This window comes from Poecilia formosa, unplaced genomic scaffold (assembly GCF_000485575.1).
Source record: "Poecilia formosa unplaced genomic scaffold, Poecilia_formosa-5.1.2 Scaffold0, whole genome shotgun sequence".
Classification (NCBI taxonomy): Eukaryota; Metazoa; Chordata; class Actinopteri; order Cyprinodontiformes; family Poeciliidae; genus Poecilia; species Poecilia formosa.
Window position 1 is genome coordinate 6,563,789 of NW_006799939.1, and position 21,525 is coordinate 6,585,313.

A 21,525-nucleotide genomic window follows, 5' to 3' on the forward strand; every position below is an offset into this window, starting at 1 on the left:
TCACTGCGTAATTTTCTAAATACCGCCGATCTTGCTTCACAATTTTCACACGGAATGTGAAAAATGAGACGTCATATCACGGGAGAGCGTGGTGTGGGAGAAGACTTTCGAGTCATGTTGTTACAGTGATAAGAAGCTCTCTCTCTCTCTCTCTCCCTCTCTCTCTCTCTCTCTTTTTCTCTCTCCTCCGGTGGCATTAAGGAATTTCGGTAAAGAAGGGAGTGGCCTTACTGTCAGCCGGCTCACAAGCTCACTGTTAGACGGAGTTCTGTGCGGTTGTGGTTGAAGGGTCGAGGAGGGGGAGGAGGAATTAAAAGGCACCAGAATGTTTTGAGCTTTCTTTGCACTGAAATGTTAACTGAAAACTCACTCTTTGAACTCCCTGGGAAGGACAGAAAGGCCCTTTATCAGTTTCAGAGAGCCTACACTTTCATCTGTCTTGTTTAGCCATCTGGGAAGCTAATTGGCTGTTTCCTCTCCCCGCCGAGTGCTTTTTGGGGTAGGCATGGCAGCAGTCTGAGGTTAAGGGCTGGCACTGCCTGGCTTGGTGGATTACAGGTTTAGTTGTGACTTCAGCTGCTTGGGACGCGGAGCTGCGGGCATCACAAGTGTTGGCACGGGGTGCGGGCACTTCAGATGTGGTCAGGGCCATGTGGAAGCTTTCTAGGGTTTCTTCCACCCAGCCCAGTTTAGAACTCCCAAAGGGAGGGAGAGCGGGCTTCGCTGCAGTCCGAAACTCATGTTCAGACAAACAAACCCAGGGATGTTTGTGTATGCATGCGTGTGTGTGCGTTTGTTTGTAATACCTTGTGGGGACGATTTTCCTGACATATACTACGTTGTGGGGACCAATCGCTCTTCGTGGGGACCGGATAAATGTATTTGTCACCAAACTTTGGTTTTGTTTAAGAAAACATGATTAATAAATAAAGATGAAAAAAATGCTAACTTTTTGTTATTTCCGATCTTTTATTTCTATCTTGCTTTATTTTGTTGATTTACATCCGAATTTTCCATTTGTGGGGATTTGTAGCAGAATTGAAAAGCAGCTGAAACTGCAAAAACTACCTCGTACCTTTGTTGGTTGAATGCATTGATAAGACTCTACAATTTCTGTAATGTAAAACTATGACAGGATTTAATAAACAAAATTAAATCCAGAGTAAAGTGCAGAATTTTTACAGAATTAGTGAGAGGTTATTTTGTAGTGGTTTGGCCGCTGCGGCTATCGTACTCGCTCTACCTGGCTGGGCTCGGCACAGGCAGATTGATCCGCTCAACCATGGCAAAAAATTTTGAAACAGATGTGTTTCCAGAAAATAAAAATTAAAACTCAAAGCTTAGCGCACATGCCATCGCAAGGTTTTATGATGGCATGTGAGGGCAGATTGTAAATAGAAATACAAAAAAATGAAAAAATTTCCACCAAAATATTCCGAAACTTTCAAGAAAAAACAAAAATAAAAAAATGGAATTTTCTGGGTTTGAAAAGTTTATATGTGCTAGAAAAAACTCAGTTTGAGATTTAATTCCAGAAATTTTATAGAATAAACATTGAAATTCAAGTTGAACATTTTTCACTCAGAAATTTCTGGGGGTTTTTTTTGTTTTGTTTTTTAGAAGATTTTGGAGATTAATCTCAAAATTTCAGAGTTTTTGGGCAAAAAAAAAATACTCTTCCTTTTTCCCTATTTAAAATGGTTCTAATACGTTGCCGCGATGCTCCGGGTCAGTGAGTTTCTGTACATTTTGTCAGCACAGAAACATAGAAGAGAAGCTAGCTTCAGACAGTGATGCCAGCTAACTCTTGAACATTTAAATAAATCAGAGGTACAGTCTGTTGTAGTTGTTCTGCAGAATAACAGTAGGTCTCTATTGATCTATTGTGATCTATTGTGATCAACGTAACAAATCTATTGATTTGTTACATTTTCCCACCATAATAAGATCCTTTTTGGGTTCATAAATATGATTACAATGCAAAAAGAGGAATTCAGAAAAAAAATTATTAAAAATGGAATTGGGGGAAAACATAAAACAGACTTTGGATTATAATAAATTTGATTTCATTGGGCCTTGCATTACTGTAATTATGGCAATCATTAGACATTCTCCCTGTTTCAATGGGAAAATAAACATTTCCTCTGTTTAATTGACAGGACCATTCCTGTGGCTTATACTTGGGAAAGTCCTGCTTAATTTTTCACATGGAACAACATACTAAAGTCTGACTGAAAGATATGCAAACCTATCAAAAAATAATAATAATAAAAAAATCTAAGATTTCTTTTCACATGTCAACTACAAGGAAATATTTAACCTGACAGTCCATGAGACAACACCCCAGCCCTGACTTCCCCTTCCTCAATCAACAGTGTATAGTTTGGTGTTCTCTGTTCTTATCCTTAGTTACACAGTCCAACATTTCCTTCTGTGAATACTTAAATGCTTTGACTTTTGTTTGAGAGAATAATTTGTCACTCTGCGTGTTTCCCCACTCACTTGAAAATGGCAAAGTTCACTTTTATGGCCACGTTCTGTCTGAATGTCTGTGAAACACTAACCATATTCATACAACATGACCTTTTTTAATAATAATTATGAACTTTTCAAAAATGAGACATTCACTTGTATTCAGACACCTCGACTGCAATACCCCCAAATTAAAATCTAAGCATAAAATCAGCAGTTTTAGTTGGGCAGTGAAATAACATCCTGAGCTTTTGAACATGTCACAGATCACCGTTCACTCTGCAGTTTTGCCATTCTCTTTCCATTTAACAAAGTCACCAAAACATGGTCACCCACCTAAACTGACCCACGGTAGAAGTATCTCTGGGGACAACTATTTCTCATTTACTCCACAAATTGGATCTTTATTGAAGAGTGGAAGGAAGAAATCTATTGGCAAAAGAAAATTCAAAGCTGTTTTAGGACACACATCAAACGTAGGGGAGTCAAAGTTTAACTTCCTGGCCCGTTGAGGGAGAACCTCTAATTTTCAAAGTATGTTTAATACGATGGAATTCAGTACTATCATAGAGATAGAAATATTTCAAAAATGAATGAAAAGACACCTAAATCTAAACACTGATGTCAGTTTAAGGCTTTGATTGTAGCATATTCCAGATTTGCGATGTGTGATGACATCGGGCCGACCACTGCTCTTCACAAACCGTTTTAACTTGTAAGGTGAGCCACAGCTGTAAAATACTACCTGATGTTCTAGGAAAGCAAAGATGTGTCCCACAGCTATCTCCAGTAAGGAATCTTAACGTAGAATGATAAACGGCATCAGGGGGTTTCAGGGTGGAGTTCCATCAATAACGGAGCAGAGAGGATTATTTTCCGTGTGAAAAGTATCCTCTGCTTTTCACATGCAGAGGACATGTTTTCTAATTTCTGCCTCCATTTTATTCATGAAAAATCAGTGAGATTTGAAAGAGATTTTTCTTCAGGATGCCCTAATGAAAAATCTTTCTTTAGTTAAAGTGTGGTTAATTGAAAGGACTACGTTTAAAAAAACAACAAAAAAAAACTGCTTCATCTTCTAGTGGTTTTAATTAGTCTGGCTCAGATCCAGACCTAAATCTAATGAGATTCTGTAGGAAGACTTGGCAAAGACATTTTCCATCTAACCTTATTTAGCCTGAGTTGTGTAGTGCAGAAAAATGACCAAATATGTCAGTTTCCTGATGTGTACAGTTGATCAAGACATTCTCCAAATAGGTCTGGAGCTACAATTGTTACAAATTGTTCTTTGCCAAAGTATTGACACTTTGAAAACTGTTGATCCTTTCTCTTCACTTTGTAGTTATGTAGAATGGTGTAACAATGACAGTGGAAAGGTGAACAATCCATTCCACCTAAACATGAGCTGCACCAAAACGTGTTGTCATAATTGAAGTCTTTTTGTAAGGCAGATATTAGATGAAATAAACTGAGCTTTGCTTTTTTCTTTTTTTTTTTAAAACTTGTTTATGTTTAACCAATCAAAACTTGTTACATTCATACATTCTGTCTGCGCTGATGAAACTTATACAGCCTAGAATGGTGAGTGCTTGATCTGCTGAGGAATAGGATCCACTTTCTGACAATATATTATATTTATTTGACATTTTGCACGTACTTCTAGACTTTGTAGAAAATGTTGGGTTTTTAACTGGTAATTAGATTAAAACAAAACTAAAAAAAAAAGTTGGTGATTGCACAACACAGTTAACTTACTCTTTCTTGATGCGGGAATCTATTTTACATTAATTCATTGCAATTAATGTAAAATAAAAAATGAAGGTATGTGATAAATGAAGCATAAGCTTCTGTTACACTTCCTAATGGAGTTTTAGATGTGACTTATATGTTAAATATTAAGAAACGGTGTGCAATGTAGTCCAAAAAATTATTGGCACAGGTTTTTTGTTTGTGCCCAAACTTACTGTAAGTAGCCTGTGAATCTATGTGTTAGGTCATCAGTTCAGTCGCCCCTTTAAACAACATATTTCTAAGATGTTGATGTTGTAGGTGTTGCTCAAAGATGCTTCATATCTTGCTAAAGCTGATTAAACAGCTAATCCAAAGAGAATGTGTCTGACTAATTCAAGTGTGATTATTTGCTATGTACTAATTTTAATCCTGCTTAGTCAAAAGAAGCATTAGATAATTTTTTTTTTCAGCCATCTGAAAGAAACCCAGATTGTTTAAACCAAGCTGAAATTGTGCAACCGAGCTACGTAATTCTTCTGTAAACATAAAAATTCCCTCCGGGTTGATCCTCACCAAACTCCTCTTCAAACTGCGTTAATTCGATGCTTAAAAAATTTCTGGGGCTTTTCGGTGTGAGTCACTCGGGTTCTCTTGAGCCGATGACTAAATTTTGTTTCTCCAACCTCTTCTAACCTGCCTGCATGTGGTGAAATCGACACTCATTTAAATCCCAAGTCTGACTTAGCCTGGGAACGGTAAAAGTGTTTGGGGAGAGGAGTGAAATGTAAACATAGAAATGTGTGGAAATCTCTTACATCCAGTGAGAAGTTCACGCCTGCATGAATAAAGTGTTTTTTTTTTTCTCACTGAAAAAGTCCAAATTTCTCTCTCGTTTTGTTTTTGTTTGTTTTTTTAACTCTCGTATACGAGCAGCTGTACTTTGTGTCATAAACCTACAAAGTCAACTTTAGGGGTGGATTTGAATATATCCCAACTAATGAAAGACCACAGAAAGCCAAGGAAAGGCTCTCCTTTTAAATGTCCATGCTAAATTCAGTTTGCCTTGTGTTGTATTTTAAGAGTTCCCACTTCTTTTCTTTTTTTCCTTCTTTCTCTCTCTCTATCTCTCTCCTTCTCTTTCTCTCTCTCTCTCTCCCTGTCTCTCTCTCTCTCTTTGCTCACGGTCAGCTGCTGCGGAGAGCAGGAACGCCGGCGAACCAGCTGCTGTTCCACACACTCTGGGTCTGATGTGAACAGATGGCTCTCTGGAAAATAGGAAATGTTTTTTGATAATGGAAGAAGGTTGTAATTCTGAGCTGAGTCCGTCTATTTGAGGTCCCTTAAGTACAGGCTGCTCCCCGCCTCATGTAACACACAGTTCTAGACGTGTGTTTCATTTTCTCAAACAACTGGTGTGCGTGTGTGTGTGTGTGTGTGTGTGTGTGTGTGTGTTCTTTTTTCCTTTTTCTTCTTCTTCTTCTTCTTCCTCCTCATCTCTTTTTTTAAGTCAGCCATAGATCTAGTCCTGTCGACTAAATTACTAAGACTGCTTATGTGAGCTGACATTTACACGGTGTTGGTTTTTGTAATTACATACAATCATTCGGGTTAGAGTGTCCTGCAGACAGTCAAAAAAGCACATAAGCCAATTATTTCAGATGTGCTGCCAAATGGAAATTGGTTGCTATTGTGCGTTTGTGTTTGTGTTTGCTTTTTACTGTCAGTCATTTTGATGAAATCTTCAGTCTACAACTTTGACACTTTCTGGATTTTTGTTTTTTTTTTCCAGAGGAATAATACAATATTTACCATCTGCAATCGAATTTTTCCAGTTTTGCTGAACTTATTATTCAAATTCAAGTGACAAATGCTTCTCTACTTTGCTTAGGTGTTGCATTTGATCTCGATCTTGTTTTTTTTTTGTTTTTTTTTTAATACCTCAGAAATGTTTCAGCACAACCAGACATGCTTAAAGTGCCAGCGGCTTTGAAAGACTGTAAACATTGCAGGTTGCAGAGTTTATAAGTGCCTGACTTCATTCTTTTCGTGGTAGTCAGCATCTGGTCGATAGTGTTCCTTGAAGCAGCATTCATTGCCAATAAATCTCTTCACATTTTACAAACTGTTCCTGCTAAAAGGGATTTGAACCTGGGACCGTCTTGCTGCGTTGGAACATTCCTATCAATCGCGTCACTCTGCATCCAACATTATAATGTATTTATAGAGTTGGATAGCAAGTTACATTTACATTTTTTTTTTGGGCGGGGGGTTGCTTTTTGGAGTATTTTTTGCTACGTTGCTCTTTTTACTTTTACTTGAGTAATTTTATTTTGAAGTTTGGCGGCCCTTACTTTAGTAAAACCTTTGGATGCTCATTGTGCTGTTAGTAACCTGCTGAATGAAAATGAAGAAGAAGCTAGTTCTAACCAACAATTCGCCAGACACACACACACACACACACACACACACATACACATACACATACACACACACACACACGCATGCCTGCGGTTTTTGTTAAAGCTTCATACGTTTTATATTGAAAGAAACTGGTTTGGGGAAACAAATCATTCATTTTGATCCTTTTGATTAATACACAAAAATTTCCACATAACTTTATGTTTTGGCCCTGCTGATGATATCATTTTTAAATATTAGATGATTGATGTTTTGATCAGTTATTCAGTACTTGAGGCACCTGTTTATGAAATACTTATTTACCATTGAGTAATTTCTTGGATAGCTATTTTTTTTACTTTTACTTGACTTGAATTAGTGCTACTCTTACTTGTATTTTCGGGTTCCTCTACCGTCCTCTATTTATTTATCTGTTTCTGTGGGAGATATAACAACCTTTTTTCAGATTTCATTACTTTCCTCTTGAGTGGTCAATCTGTGGAAAAAAACCCTTTTCCCTCACATGAGTTGATTAGTAACAGGTGGGCAGGAGATCAGCGTCCTCTCTTTGAAATAACCTCAAAAGATCAAAGGTGAGACGGCCCCAAAAGTTACAATCGCGACACGGCAGGTGTGGGACTTCCTGTAAGATTTCCAGCCGGGTGTCAAAGGTGAGCAAGATAGAAAGCCATAGAAGGTCAGAGGGCGTTCATGTCTGTCTTCTGTATGCAGTTTGTTTAAGAATCGGTGACTCTGAGAGCGGTGATCACACCAGACTGTTGGTAAACAACGGTCCCTTTAACACAAGGCTGCCACCGAGCTCCTTCAGGGAAAAATAACCTGGCGGGTCAGAGGATTTATGAAATCTTTTCTCTGAGCATTCCTGTCCACGGCGTAAACTTCAGAGCGACATAAGTGATTGCTTTGTGTATAAGAAAATAGACATTTTTCCTTCACACATTTAAAAATGCCATAACCTCAGATACCAATTCTTGTGTTCCAACAAAGAATGGATCAGAATGAGCTTTTTCACTTTAAAGAAAGAAATGGCTTCCAATCAATCTGTACCGTTCTGTTACAAGCTGGAGAAATGTTAACAATGTGTGTAATGTCAACCTGTTAGGATTGTCAGGAGTCCAGTAAAACAGACAAGTGCATGCCTCCGCTGATTGTGTTTATGTATCAGAATTCCTTATCGCAGCGGTAATCACACGCCGCATACCACGGCTTAACACACCACTTTTTATGTTTTATGTTTTTATTACGTATAAAAGCTAAACTGTATGTCTCACACACATATTTTTTTCAAAAGAAAAATTGTTTTGTTTTGAGAAAAGTTTTGGCTTTCCCATAGACTTCTACTGTTTTTGCTTTCTCGTTGCATAAAAGTGTCTCAAATAATTTAGCACATTTTAAAATCAGACAGAGATAGTAAATGTAATGTAGAATATTTTCCAAAAAGTCTTGAGGTTCATCAAAATTTGTACTTTTCTAATCCAACTGTGACGTAGGTGGTTTTGGCCTCCCGTTAATCCCACTTTTTTTTCCCCCAGTCTCTTTGTTCTTTATTGTCAGTCATGAATTGTTCTCTCAATCTGTGAATAATAGTTTTCACTGTATTTCGCTAGAGTCCTGAAGACTTAGAAACGCCTTTGCAGCCTTTTCCAGGCTGTTCCTGAATTTCTTTAGTGCATTTCTGTGATGCCTTTTAAGGTCTGCTTCATGTTGTCAAACAGGTTCTACTTAAGAAATCTCTTGATTCTACAGACGGTAATCAGACCTGGTTGTGGTTAAATGAAACTGAACTCTTTGTTTTTCTTTAAAAAAAAAAAAAAAAAGCAAAGGTTAATGAGGGAGTTTCCAACTCCAGCTTCTCAGTCGGTTAATGTTAAACAATTTTGGGAGGAACATTCAACCTTGACGATCAATCACGTTTGGATTCTTGACAGAGTAAAAAAAAAAAAAATCTAATGCTTTGCTTTTACTTTACTATGATACAGATTTTTGTAAATTGAGAACATGGGGTGACTAAATCTCTTAGGGATAATCAGAAGCATGCCAAAGTGTAGAAAACTGTCTGCGCTACACGTCAAACATTGAAGCAACACATAATTTTGATGGAACACAATACATGTGCTGAACCACTACTACACCTACGTTCCTGTAACTTGTTGAGTTAATCTGACCGGCTGTTCGTCTTACTTGCCCTGAAGTACATGCCAGAGAATAAACATCCTGTCCTGTAAGACTGTTTGGCCAGTGATTTCTCTCCCTCCATGCAAAGTAAGTTTAACTCTTGCTTTGATAAAAACACAACATTCTTTTTGTGCCTCGATTTACCTTTTGTGGTCGGGGATTTTGAATTGGTATACATAAGACTTTTCAAACTTTAAATGAAAATAAAATAAAAAAGAGTATGTCCGGAATTCACTTTTGAACTGAAGGAAATATTTGTGGTTCTTTGTTTCTTCCTTTTAAAAAAAAAAAACATCTGTCCAGCATCCTTATGTTTCCAGCCGCTTTCAGAATTTAGTGTCATATCCTATCATCCTCTTCTTAAAAATAACGGCGCAAGTCTTTTTTTTTTTCCCAAAAAGTGATTTTTTTTCTCTCTCTTTTTGTCTTTTTTGAGCTGCATAAATCACAGAGGTGATGACTTTTAGTGCAAAAACTACTTTTGGCAAAAACATGACTTGGGCCATTATTTTAGGAAGGTGACAATATTCATTCAGCATGGCATGACTTCAAACCTATAAACACGTAGAGCTAAAAGTAGCAGAGATCCATAGCAGAGAAGGAAATTTTTGTTGACAGAACTACTTCTCATAAAAATCCACAAATCCATGGACAATTCTAGAAATGGGGGCGACTGGGCCTTGAAAGAGCATTTCAAGTGGCTCCTTACAGCTGGAGTACGCAACTTTTATTTTTAATTTAAAAAATGTTTTTGACATATTTGTTAAAATTGTCACCAAGTCGTCACAGTATAATATGAGACAGATAATCTGTGAATAGATCGATCTCCTCCACCTTTCCTGACAAAACAACCAATCAGAGCCGGGGGGAGGGCCTTAGAGCTGTCTATCAACTGCCTGTGCACTAATGGCGGTTTACCTTTCCAGCAAAACCGTTTAAATGTCATCATTGGCTTAGCATTCAAAGCTAAGACCCGCCTCCTGGCTCTGATTGGTTGTTTGTAGTAAGCAGAAGGAGAAGGCAGAGGAGCTTGATTTTTTTTTAATCAAAGATTAACTGAGTCATCTGCGACAGACTGGCGACCTGTCCAGGATGTACCCCGCCTCTCGCCCGGAACGTTAGCTGGAGATAGGCACCAGCACCCCTCCCGACCCCACTGAGGGACAAGGGTGTTCAGAAAATGGATGGATGGATGGATAACTGAGTCATACTATACTGTCACAACATAGTGACACCTTCAACAAATATGCATAATATTTGTTGAAGCTTCAATATATTAAATAAGGAAATATTGGCTGTTTTTTTTTTCCGATCCTTTCTTCTGTGCTTCCATGAAAAACACTGAACCCACCCTGGCCCCCTCGATAAATCTGGTCTAGAACCACCGCTGATTTTTCCCATGAACTTTTTGAGAAACTCCAAAGAGGTATAAATACTTTTACACCACCACTGGAATAGATTTGAGTTAGGAAACTGGCCCTGTTTGGTTCCAGCCTCTGTCTTGGGTGATTGACACACGTCCTCCGCATCTTGTCATAATGTTTGTCCTTACAGGAAATGGCTTTCTCCCTGGAGGAGCGTCTCCAGCTGGGGATCCACGGCCTGGTGCCGCCCTGCTTCATCAGCCAGGATGTCCAGGTGCTCAGAGTCCTCAAAAATTACGACATGAAAAGGGACGACCTGGACAGGTGAGACGCTTCCGCACAAAACCAGCCAGGATGTCGCGGTGCGTTCCAACAGACTTCGTATGTTATCCTGTGTAAGAGTTAAATCTCATCTGATCCTCTGTTTGTGCAACCAGATCCTTTGTGCAGAGCCTTTCAAAACACAGAAGGCAGATTAGCTATCTGTCCTCTGAGATCATCCGTCTTCTCATACCATAAATTTTACTTCATGCTCCCTGATCTCCTTTTCCACTCTTCCTCCATTTAGTCTGTCTTCTCTGTTTTTACAAAGTCCTAGGTGATGAAATAAAAGCTTCTTGCACGCTAACTTGCACGTTTCACGTCCACTAGCAGCAAGCATTACACAACCAACGTACTAACCTTTCATTTTGGGCTTTTTTGAGCAGCTGAAGTCATCAGCTAATTTGCTTTTCCATAACCCAACCCTCGATCAACAGATGCTCAATCAAAACTGCACTTTTCTACATTTTTTCAGGGAGAAAAAGTGACTTTAAAAGTGGAAAGGAGCAGGGCTGTTGTCTTTTTAAAGTGTAGAAACGACAGTCAATGGGAATCTGAAAACAGCAATTCCTTCCCATGCTTTCAGTGTCACTAGCTGCACATGCCTCACGAACGTGCCCAAAACTTTGTCGATGTTCCGCTAATCTCGGAAAAACGCAATTTTGTAATTGCTGTGCTTCCATTAAATAAAAAACGCAATCCAAAACACAAATAAGTTTGTTAGCGCAATAAGTCATTGAAAAACATGCCGTGATATTTCAAAGTAACTCTGTTTTGGTACTGACTGCCAGATGCCATCATTTATTTAGATGACTTTTTAAAATATGGGCTTTCGGTTCTATTTTCACCAGTCGCCTCACATTTTTGTTGTATATATTTTAGGAGATCTGCACAGCAAGCGCATGGTTATGATCTTGATTGATGGAGTGACCACTCTGCTATCAGGAGAGGTGGATTCCAAACTGTAATGAAGACATATGCATGCAATTAGTGCAAAGAAAAAAAAAGGAAAGCTATTCCATAGCAGCTCTAAAATGAAGCAGCTGATGTTCAAAAGCCAAAATTCAGAATGCAGTGGTGTGTGTCTCTTGCTCTTCCCGAGGCATTACTAGCACCCACCATGGTTTTTAATTCCCCACTGTTCTTTTAACAGTCCCCAGCACATAATTTAGCAGTAGCAATCTGCAGTGATGTGTTGGAACTTGATGTGGTGACTTAGGCTGCATTCCATTTACCGAAAAAGTTGTAAAAGTTGTAACTCTCATTTAGGAATAATATCACTCCCTCCCAACTTAACCCTGTATCAGTTACAAGTTTAAAAAGCATCTGGGATTAGTTCATTACTGCTGTCCGTTAAAGAAAAATTAGCACTACTAGTAAAAAAAATTATACATGTCTCTCCATTTAATGCATTAAGCTACATTAGCAAGATGTATGGTACTATGATGGGAGACTGATTTACAGGGAAAGTTCAGATTGGTTTATGAAATGAGGTTCTACTGGAAGCATAAAATAATTAGCTGGTTTGGTCTCTTTGTTTAGTATAAATCTAGATTAGTTGGTGTTGGAAACTGATTCTAAGTGCTTGTCAGATTGAGCCCATGACCGAGATAAACTTCTAAGGTCTGAAAATAACTCTCAGCTCTGCAATGCTTTACTTTTCTTCTTAATGGTCAGTCCAGCAGGAGACGTGTCAAAGGTTGAATTCTTAGTATGTTTCACACAAGATCGTTGGTGACAGTTTCTCAGAAAATTCACACCCAATGCAGACTTGACTAAAGTTTCAAGGTTTGTGAAAAAGCATATACTTTTAAAGGGGGAATATTATGTAAAATCAACTTTTTTGAGACTTACATCATGTTATAATGTTATTCCCTCATCAAAAACATACCTGGAGTGTTGCCAAGATTCTTTCATGCATGTTTGAAAAATCCTTTAATCTCTTGTGGCAACCATTCAGCTGTGCAAAACACTTGGGTAGACCTAGCTCCTCCTTCGAGATGCAGTTTCAGCTTCAGTGTCAGCTCCTTCACACTAGCCAGCAGCAATTAGCAAACACCTGGTAGATCTGCACATCTGCTGAGCTCATTATACGAGCTAAGTCTCAGTGCAACATTGCTAATAGATTTTGTTAATAGAGGAGCAATGTTGTGATGACTTCTTGGAGGCGGAGTTTCAGAAAGAACAGGAGCTTGTTAAAGAGACAGAGGCCCAGTTTCAAAGTGTTAAATTACAAAATCAAATTTCCTTTAAATAATATTTGACATGCATAGTATTTTCATAACAACCGAAGGTAAGATAGTTACTTGATTGTGCTATAAAATACATAATGTTGCCCCTTTAAACCTCAGTTGGTTGTTGTCCATCCATCACAGCCTTTGGTTTCCCTCAGCAGACTTTGGATTTTTGCAAATAGCAGTTTGATCTTGTTATTCCATGCAACAGAAATCTTTCATCAGTTTGCTGTTTAGTTGACAGACATAAAGCAGATGGTAAGGAAATAAGATGCAAGAACAAGTTTTTTTTATTTTCTAATGCTAATTTTATCTACCTTTTTAATTAACCTTTTTAAATATATATTTATGCAGCAGATCTCCAAAGAGCAGCTGGTGGACCCTAACCTAAAACAGACAAAGCCTGCAGGGTGCTCCTCCTCTCAGCAACAGGCACCTTGTGTTCATGGCTTTATGGAAACCTCCCTGATTAGGAACTGAGTCCTTTCTGGCAAACGGCGCTTAATTTAGGTCACACACACATGCCTTCATTTCCCGCTCGGTCTATAGAACAAAGAGCTTGTGTCACATGTCTGTAGGTCCACTTTCATCTTGTATGTTTTTTCAGTTATTTGGAAGTAAAACAAAAACGGCTTTAAAAATAATTGTTCTGCAGAAATCGGGATTGAGTGCAGTTCACTCACGCAGCGCTTTTAGCTGTATGGTATATTGATTGCACCCATATGGACATCTGAGTGTAAGAAAGAGGGAAGAAAAAGTTATTCGGTTTAGCAAATGTCATCACTGAGATGCAGAGAGCATGAAGGTTTGACAGATTCTCTTCATCCTCTGACTCTTGCAGGTACGTGTTCCTGATCGGGCTCATGGACCGGAACGAGAAGCTCTTCTACCGAGTCATAACATCGGACGTGGAGAGATTCATGCCCATTATTTACACTCCCACTGTGGGCCTGGCCTGCCAGCAGTACGGCCTCATCTTTAGAAGACCAAGGTAGATCACATTCCTGACGATAGCTTTACTCTTCAGCTGTCTGATGGTCCATTAGGATAGGTCTGGATTTGGTTTTCTTAAAGTGTTTTGGTTCGATTTCACCTTCCTTTCCTCAGTTTGTCTTCTCTGCTCCTCTGTCACATGTTCTGTGTGTATGCGAGAAGATCTTGTAACATCAAAATGCCAGTACGTTCTTTATCTGCATGAAGTATGTCTTGCAAAGTACCATCCACTTGCTGTAAGCATGCGTCTTTCTAAAAACCACAAAATATCACTATGCTACCTTGTCAAATCTCTGGTTTAGGCTTTTATTTTTAAGTAAGGCAGGAAGTTGTTTATGTGTTGACTGATTTTAAATTATTTGCAAAGTAGCATTTTGGGTAGAAAAAGGAAACGGTCAACGAAGACACAAATGTAAACGGTCTTTGTTTCCTCCCAATTGTCTTGAGAATTTTGAGCGAACTTTTAGAATATTCCAAAAGAGAAAATGCGAATTAGCCGTGTCTCCAGCTACTGGTTTGGAGCAAGTTAACCAGGTTACTTAAAGTGTAATTTCGTCAAGTGTTGGCGTTAAGTACGGCTGTCATAGACAAAGATGTAGAGTTGCAAACTAGCGTGGAGCAAATACCTCCCAGCCAAGCTGGTCTTAGATTTTTTTTTCAGAGTTCTGTGCTTATGGTGAAGAATTTGTTTTAAATTTTGGCATTTCCATTGACCTTCCTTAATGCGATACTTCAAAATGCGTATTTAAAAAATAAACGATGGAAACATAGCCGCTGTGACTACGCTGAGGATGTGGTGACTTTTTAACAATTAGCTGCTTAAACCACAAAGGCTAGCATCTGCTGTGGAGCATCAATATTGGAGTTGCATCTCTTCCCTGACGTTCTATTTAATTTTCAGTCCAGAGTATTTACCTCCATTTGGTGTGTTGTTTAAATCTGGTAACATCAGATGCATGCCTTGATAATTACTCCCTCAGTGTCTTTGAAAGCATCTCAAAAGGAAGGACGTGTTTTTATTTTCTCCCATTGTTTAGTTCATGGGAGCGTGGCCCCACCCTGTTTTTATTAATTGCTGTACAGTACTCCTTGTTCTTTTTTGCCATTACACTTGCGTCGCTGCATGTGTGGCAAAATCACTCCACTGGTCATGCCAGCCTCTGTACAAACGCAGCACATGGAGTCCAGTGGAAGGAATTGACTTATCATGCAGGAGCTGCTGCCAGCTTTTTTTCCTTTCTGAGATGAGAACCTGTTTTTTCTTTTTTCTTGTTCGTAAAACAAAGGACAGTGGAAAACATGATAAATCTTTACCACATGAGTTCAAACTCCCACTTGGGAGGTTAGAAAATCACCCAGTGGTAGGCCACACAAATTTGATAGCACATCATGAACACTTTGATTAGTGAAACAAGCAAATGGCGGCAAATGTCATTTTTGACATTGTGTAGAAATGCATAAACACACTGGCTAAGACGTTTCTGATTGCGCATATCAATTAAAACAATAGTTTTCACTAAAATACACACACGTGTCAAAACCTTTTTTAAAAAAAATTGCATTTCCCTGTAAGGTCATCTGGTTTACGTCTTTCCCTGACAGCAACTCCTCCAAAACTCCCGGCAACAGCAACAGTTGATAGCCACGCCCCCCATTACCCCTGCCAGTGGTGCATTCAGGGCTACAATCTGTTTTACTTGGATCTGCTCCCTGCTGTTAACCAGATTCATGAGGTTTTGAGTGTTTTTACTCTAATTAGCCTCAAAGGAGGAAGACCACCCCAGTTAATTGTGTTTTGAACCCTCATAGTCTCGCTTACGGCACACTTACTGCTGTTTTAAACAATTAAAAGGATGAATATTCTGGGAATACAGTCCAGCTAACCTTTTAAAAATATTCTTGGAATCCAGAAGAATATCTGGATTCCAAGATACTGGAATATTCGCCAAAATCAAAGATCTTGACAATCCTTTGAAACATGGCATGCTTAGGAATATAGCAAGGCTCCAAGTAGCCGTAGACGTTTGAGGATGTTCCCCCAACTGGCCATCCGCTCTGCAGCAATGTTGCTTTGTTTGGTGGTTCATGCAGACATTCATGCTGTCTATTCTTGTGCTTATGATTAGTTGTGGAATGACGGGTTTTCCTAATGATGCCCAAATAGTTTTATTAGAAATGCCTTGGCAAACCAAATTCTCCCATGCGCACAGCACTGTTACCCAACATCTCCCTGTTTCTCCATCCACACTGAACTTACTGGAAACTATTTCCATCCTGCTTTCCCTCTTCTCACACTCAGCTAGCTGGAAGAGTCAGCTTTTACACTCCGCCTCAGTGGTTGTGCATGTGAGCAGGTACTTCTGCCAGATCCAACAGCTTCTATGGGAAATATGTTTTTTTTGTTGTTGTTGTTGTTTTTTATTTGGGCAGGGGTCTGTTAACCAGAATCCAGCTGGGATGTTTCTGTCAAGCCCAAACAGATTTCAGTCAAGTCATTTCTCTTCCGTGGTATTATGTAAAAGTGACTTTTTTTTAAGCTTTACGTCATGTCATAATGTTATTCCCTCATCAAAAACATACCTGCAGTTTTGCTTTGATTCATTCATGCATGTTTGAGAAATCCTTGAATGTCCCGTGGCAACCATTCGGGGTGCCTAAACGTTTGTTCTCACAAAATGCCATTTATTTCCTGCAAGCTGAGCTTCCTCCTCACAGAGCTGCCCTCCCCTGCACCTCCTCTACTCGGCTCCTCTAGACTAGCAGCAGCAGCTATTAACAAACACCTGATGGAGCTGCACCTGTTCTGAGCTCATCATGCAAACTACTTTTCACTCCAACTCATTATACTGTTTACAACTAAGACTGGTTGTAAACAGTATAATGGAAAAATGATGATGTGCTGAAGGAGAAAAAGCAGGAGCTCCTTAAAGACACAGAGGCCAGTTTCAAGGGGTCAAAATTATTTTAAGATATTTACATATATAACATTTTTGTAACAACTGAGGTAACATAGTTACTTAATTTTGCTATAAAATGACACGAGAAACGTATATCCAATGATGTAACACAAAATAATTTATTTAAAAAAAACAACAAATAATATGATATAGCAATAAAAAACTGACATTTATTGTACTATTTTCACAAAATCTCACAACAAAAGATGCAACACAATGCTTGGAGGAATGCATGGGGAAATCAAATTCACATGCTTAATGTAAGTAAAATATTCCAGTTTTCTATATTTTATCCATCTTAAGTAAAATTAAGTTGAACTGAATTTATTCCGAGGCGTTCTGTTAAACCTAAACAAATATCAGAACACACATAGTTTGTTTCGCTGTTCTCATTCACAGCCAGTTTTTATTTATTGATCCCAGTTTTTTTGTAAAGCAACTACCACTCAAACCGTTTCTGTCTCTAATCAGAATCGGCATGTTTGGATGCAGGTTACCGATGGCAACTGCTTTTGTTTTACAAGCTCGCCGAGCCACCTGCCGCTCTGAGCAGCAGACCAAACAAACAGTTTGGGTTTGGGAAAGTACTCAGGCCGTGGCCCATTCTCCGAAAATCCACAACTTTTTATTTTTTTAATCTATACATATTTCCTTGAAACAAAATAAGCACAAAATGACCTCCTCCCAGAAAAATACTAGTAAACTGGAGAGAAACAAAGCAGACTGAGGAAAAGGACAATATCAAGGATGACTCAGGTGAAAAATATCTCGGTTTCCTTCCTAACCCTGATGGATCGTAGATTATTCCATGGGTGGGAGTTGCGCTCCTCCTTATTGGGAAAGCATTGCTGTCGACTTGAATTAATCAAATCTTCTCCCAGCATGCCTCACTGTCCGTCTTTTCTCCACCGATTGCCATCATCTGCAAGTGTCTGAGCAGCTGTCTTTGCAAATATCCTTGATAAAAGCACATCTGCGTGGAAATTTCTCCGATATTAACTTAAAACAGAGGAATTGGCAACATTTATTCTTACTCGATCTATTAAAACTCATTAATAATTCCAATCTGATAACAAAATCTTGTACCTGTATTTTCGACAACATGGCTGCAGTTAACCGAATAGACCGTTTAAATAAGATGCAAATGGCGACTAAAACTGGGAACTGTGTTGAAATTTTGCTGTAAAATTGCAAAGTCCTTGTTTTCAGTGAATTCTTTCACTCACTCTGTGTGACGTTGCCTTTGCATCTTCTCTAGAAATGGTTAACAATTGGTCACAGGAAGAAGGCTTGAACGCTGCTCTCATCATTTTATGTTATAGTTCTCAAAAAAGTATATCAGGCGATATATTCAGATCAGAGGATCCCTAGTTTATTCATGATGTGAACAAAATACATATAACAAAATAGTGGAAATAGATTTACAATAAAATTAGACAATGTTGTCATATTATTAGCAGAATAACATTGTTTATTTGCATAACTGTTTTAAAGTCCCGCTGCTGATAATAATATATTTTATACTGATGTGTTAAAAGATTATAAGGAATTATTTGTTTACAAAAAAACACCATAACAGGAAAACAGCTCAGTTTCTATTTGACTTTTTACTCACAGGCGTCGCCGTAGAAATCCTCTTAATAGATTACAGAAGTCACCATATGTTCAACTAAGTTTCTGTGCGTGTGTGTGTGTGTGTGTGTGTCTCCGGACCACCATGGTAGCAGATTAGCCCTCTAATCACAGCCTCTCAGGTATAAAGACTTTCTGTGTAGAAGCAGCGGTCCTTCCTTGTCCTGCCTGACTTTACCAGTTTAATCTGCTGAACTGAGACCAAACACTCCGACAACCGGACGTGCGCAGGAGGCCAAAGGTCAAGCGCCATTAAGAGTCAAAATATGGCCGACTCTCTGATCTTCAGATGCGTCGGAGGGGGGAACGTAGTGTTGGAGGAAAAAAGAAACGTATTCACATCACGGGAAGTATAGTGGGCGTTCTAATTTTTGTTAATTTGTTCGCCCTTTAACCAACATGGTTTTATGTAGAAAAAGTTGGTCTGTTTTATTTATTTATTTTTTTTTATCACAGCTGAAGTCTGTTCTCGCCGTAAATATAGCTTCTTTATTTTGTTTGACAGCTGGAAGTGTTAACCGGTGATAAATGATGATGTTTTTGTTGTCGAAAAATAATCCCGAGTTCAGGATGAAAGTTCTTCCGCTTGCTTGAGTCATTTGCGAGGTTGCGTTTCCATGACGCTGCTTCATGTAGACCGTCTAAATAAACCAATAATGTTCTTTTCAGAGAAAGACTGCCTGTTCAAGGGCTTCTTGGGGGAAGTGACACAAAGCGATCCATCTGGCTGATGGAGAATTATGGATGTTAGTATCCCAGGGGTGGATCCCCTCTCTGAGATTGAAGAGTTGGCTGACTTCTCCAGCTGTCTGTCAGGATCTGGAAAAATAAAAGCCAGCCAGGCGTTCAGAAACTCAGAGAGCGAGGACAAGTGCTATCTTTTTCTTTTTCCAAGTTTGTAGAGAAGACAGGGAAGGAAAACTTAACTTTCTGCAGTGGGAAAGATTACTGACAGTCAAGTAACATGCATATAGAAACACCGTGTTTGGTGGAAACACAGCTGTAACAGCACAACTCTATGAAGAAGAGAGAGCAGAAATTCCTCTACAATGACATAAAAGGCTGAATAAGTCATGCCAAAGCAGGTATCTGGAGCTGTTTTCAAGTGAACAATGTATTGGTGTTCCCTGGGGCGTCTCTCATTTCCGGTGTGAATTTAAATCATGTTAACACGTAACTTAGTAAGTGTTAACAGGGATTCCATGATCAAATCTAAGACCCAGACCAGACTTGGTCAGATATCTGGGAAAACTGGTACGTCTTTATGCATTTTGGCCTTTCATCTATGCAAAAAATCTGCTTTATACCACGAAAACCAGTTATTTATAAAAACTCTGCAACAAAAATTGCACCAACATATCCACATACTTGTTTTGACATAATTTCCGATCCGACATTGTCTTGTGTTTTGTAACTTTATATTATAATATACTATTAAAAAGTAGTTAAACCTATACATGGGTCCACACAAATTAACCTCCTGGTGCCACGCTTAATTCCTAACAGGAAGTCGTGGTTGTTTTGAAGCAATCTGATTGGCCAACATAGGTTTTAGCTTTGCTCTACACTTCTCCCTATGTGTTTGTGTCTATTTGTGCGGGTTCACGTGACTTAAAAACTTTTCTGAAGCAATTCTGCGTCTACCGTGTTTGTTAAAAAGGTGTGGCTGAGATATTTGTTTTTATAAAAGACCCAGCTACATGTGTGCAAGACCTAAATATCTCCGTAAATGGGGTTTCATGGGACCAGTATCAGATTTGATAAAACAAAACAAAATAAAACAAAACTTAACTTTTAAATCATACTAACAAACAAGTATCACAGACAAATTTGTGTCACTATGGGATCTGAGCTAAAACCCTTCTGGGTGTAACTAAAATAAACTGATTCACTTTGTTTGTCATGACCAGAGAACCATGACAAGCAAAGTGAATTAGACAAAGTATTGTTGTTTGTCACTGCTCTTTAGTCATGATAAACAGCAAAAATAACCCCAGACAGACATAAAAACAGAACGAGTCTATATAATTTATTAACTAGCTCATGAGGGAGAAAAAAGTCTCCATCTTGGGTGTGCTAGCAGGAACCAGGGTAACAACCTCAAAACAAAAGGAGGTTGCCGCAACTTAAGATGGTTATTTATTGATTAAATTAATAAAAAGCCATGAGATGACTCATGGAGTTTGCAACAAACCACATAGTGGACGGATATAACACATGGAAAAAAGGAAGGGCTCTAGTTAAAGGAGAACAAAATCAACCCATCATGCATGTCAAGCACTGTTTTTTTAAGGGAAACTAGAGAAATTGGAAAAATGAAAACCTTTAGATGTTCAGCAGGGAACCATAAAAACTTCAGCTGTAATATCAACATTAGATTCCAAAGCCTTCTCAGAACAGCTGTATTTATCCTGCAATTAAATTTCTAATTGGTGAAGTCTACTAAATGGGTTATTTATAGTTAAAATAACCCCCTCCCCCCCCAACCCCCAGCATTTTTTCCTATTTTTTATTCACAATTTTGTTGTGAATAAAAAACAAGTGTTGTAGCACTTAAAACCCCATTCAGAAACTTCAAAGCTTGTGGCTGTAAAATGAGGAAATGTGGAAAACTTTGAGGAATGTGAATACTTTGACATACCTCCGACAGTCTGAAAACGCAAACCAAACGAAGTGATGTTTAAGTTATTAGCGCGATGAGGACTGCGTTGCAGACAGCCATGGGAAGTCTTCAGGAGTGCGCTTTGATGAAATCAGAGGGTGAGCTGCAGGAAGTTTTAAGCCTCTAATGAGAGGTATCAGCTGAAGGCGACTTGGCCTCCTCTGAAAGGACACATGCTGGATGATGAAGCGTTCCAACTCTACAGATTAGGTTAGGTTTTTTTTTTTTTTTTTAAGGATGTGATCTTAAGACATTGCAAGGCCACACACAGAATAACACTAGCTGTGTTTCCATTGACCATATAATTAAGCAAATTAGAATTCCAAAAATAAATTGGTTTAATGGAAGCAGGGCAATTTTGAAAAACAACTCGTTTTTTTTCTTTTTTGATAAAACATTTTTGTGTTAAGTGATCTATGGTGATTAAAATTTGTTTTATTTCACAAAACTGCTTTTTTTCGCATCACACGAGTCGTGATCAGCAACCGGCTTTTTCTACTGGCAGACGAAGACGAAGACAACAACAGGAAGCGGACGATGTGTGTTTTTTAATGATTTTTTTTTAT

The 21,525-nt window shown here is 38.6% G+C and overlaps 1 protein-coding gene across 1 annotated transcript in view; it reads left to right on the plus strand.

The window, feature by feature from the left end:
• me1 (malic enzyme 1, NADP(+)-dependent, cytosolic) overlaps window positions 1-21,525 on the plus strand; it is an 86,184-nt gene that overhangs the window by 24,206 nt on the left and 40,453 nt on the right. Inside the window, exons 2-3 of the mRNA XM_007566727.2 lie at window positions 10,351-10,484; window positions 13,557-13,706. Coding sequence (XP_007566789.1) covers window positions 10,351-10,484; window positions 13,557-13,706 — 284 coding nt within the window. The remainder of the gene's footprint in view (window positions 1-10,350; window positions 10,485-13,556; window positions 13,707-21,525) is intronic.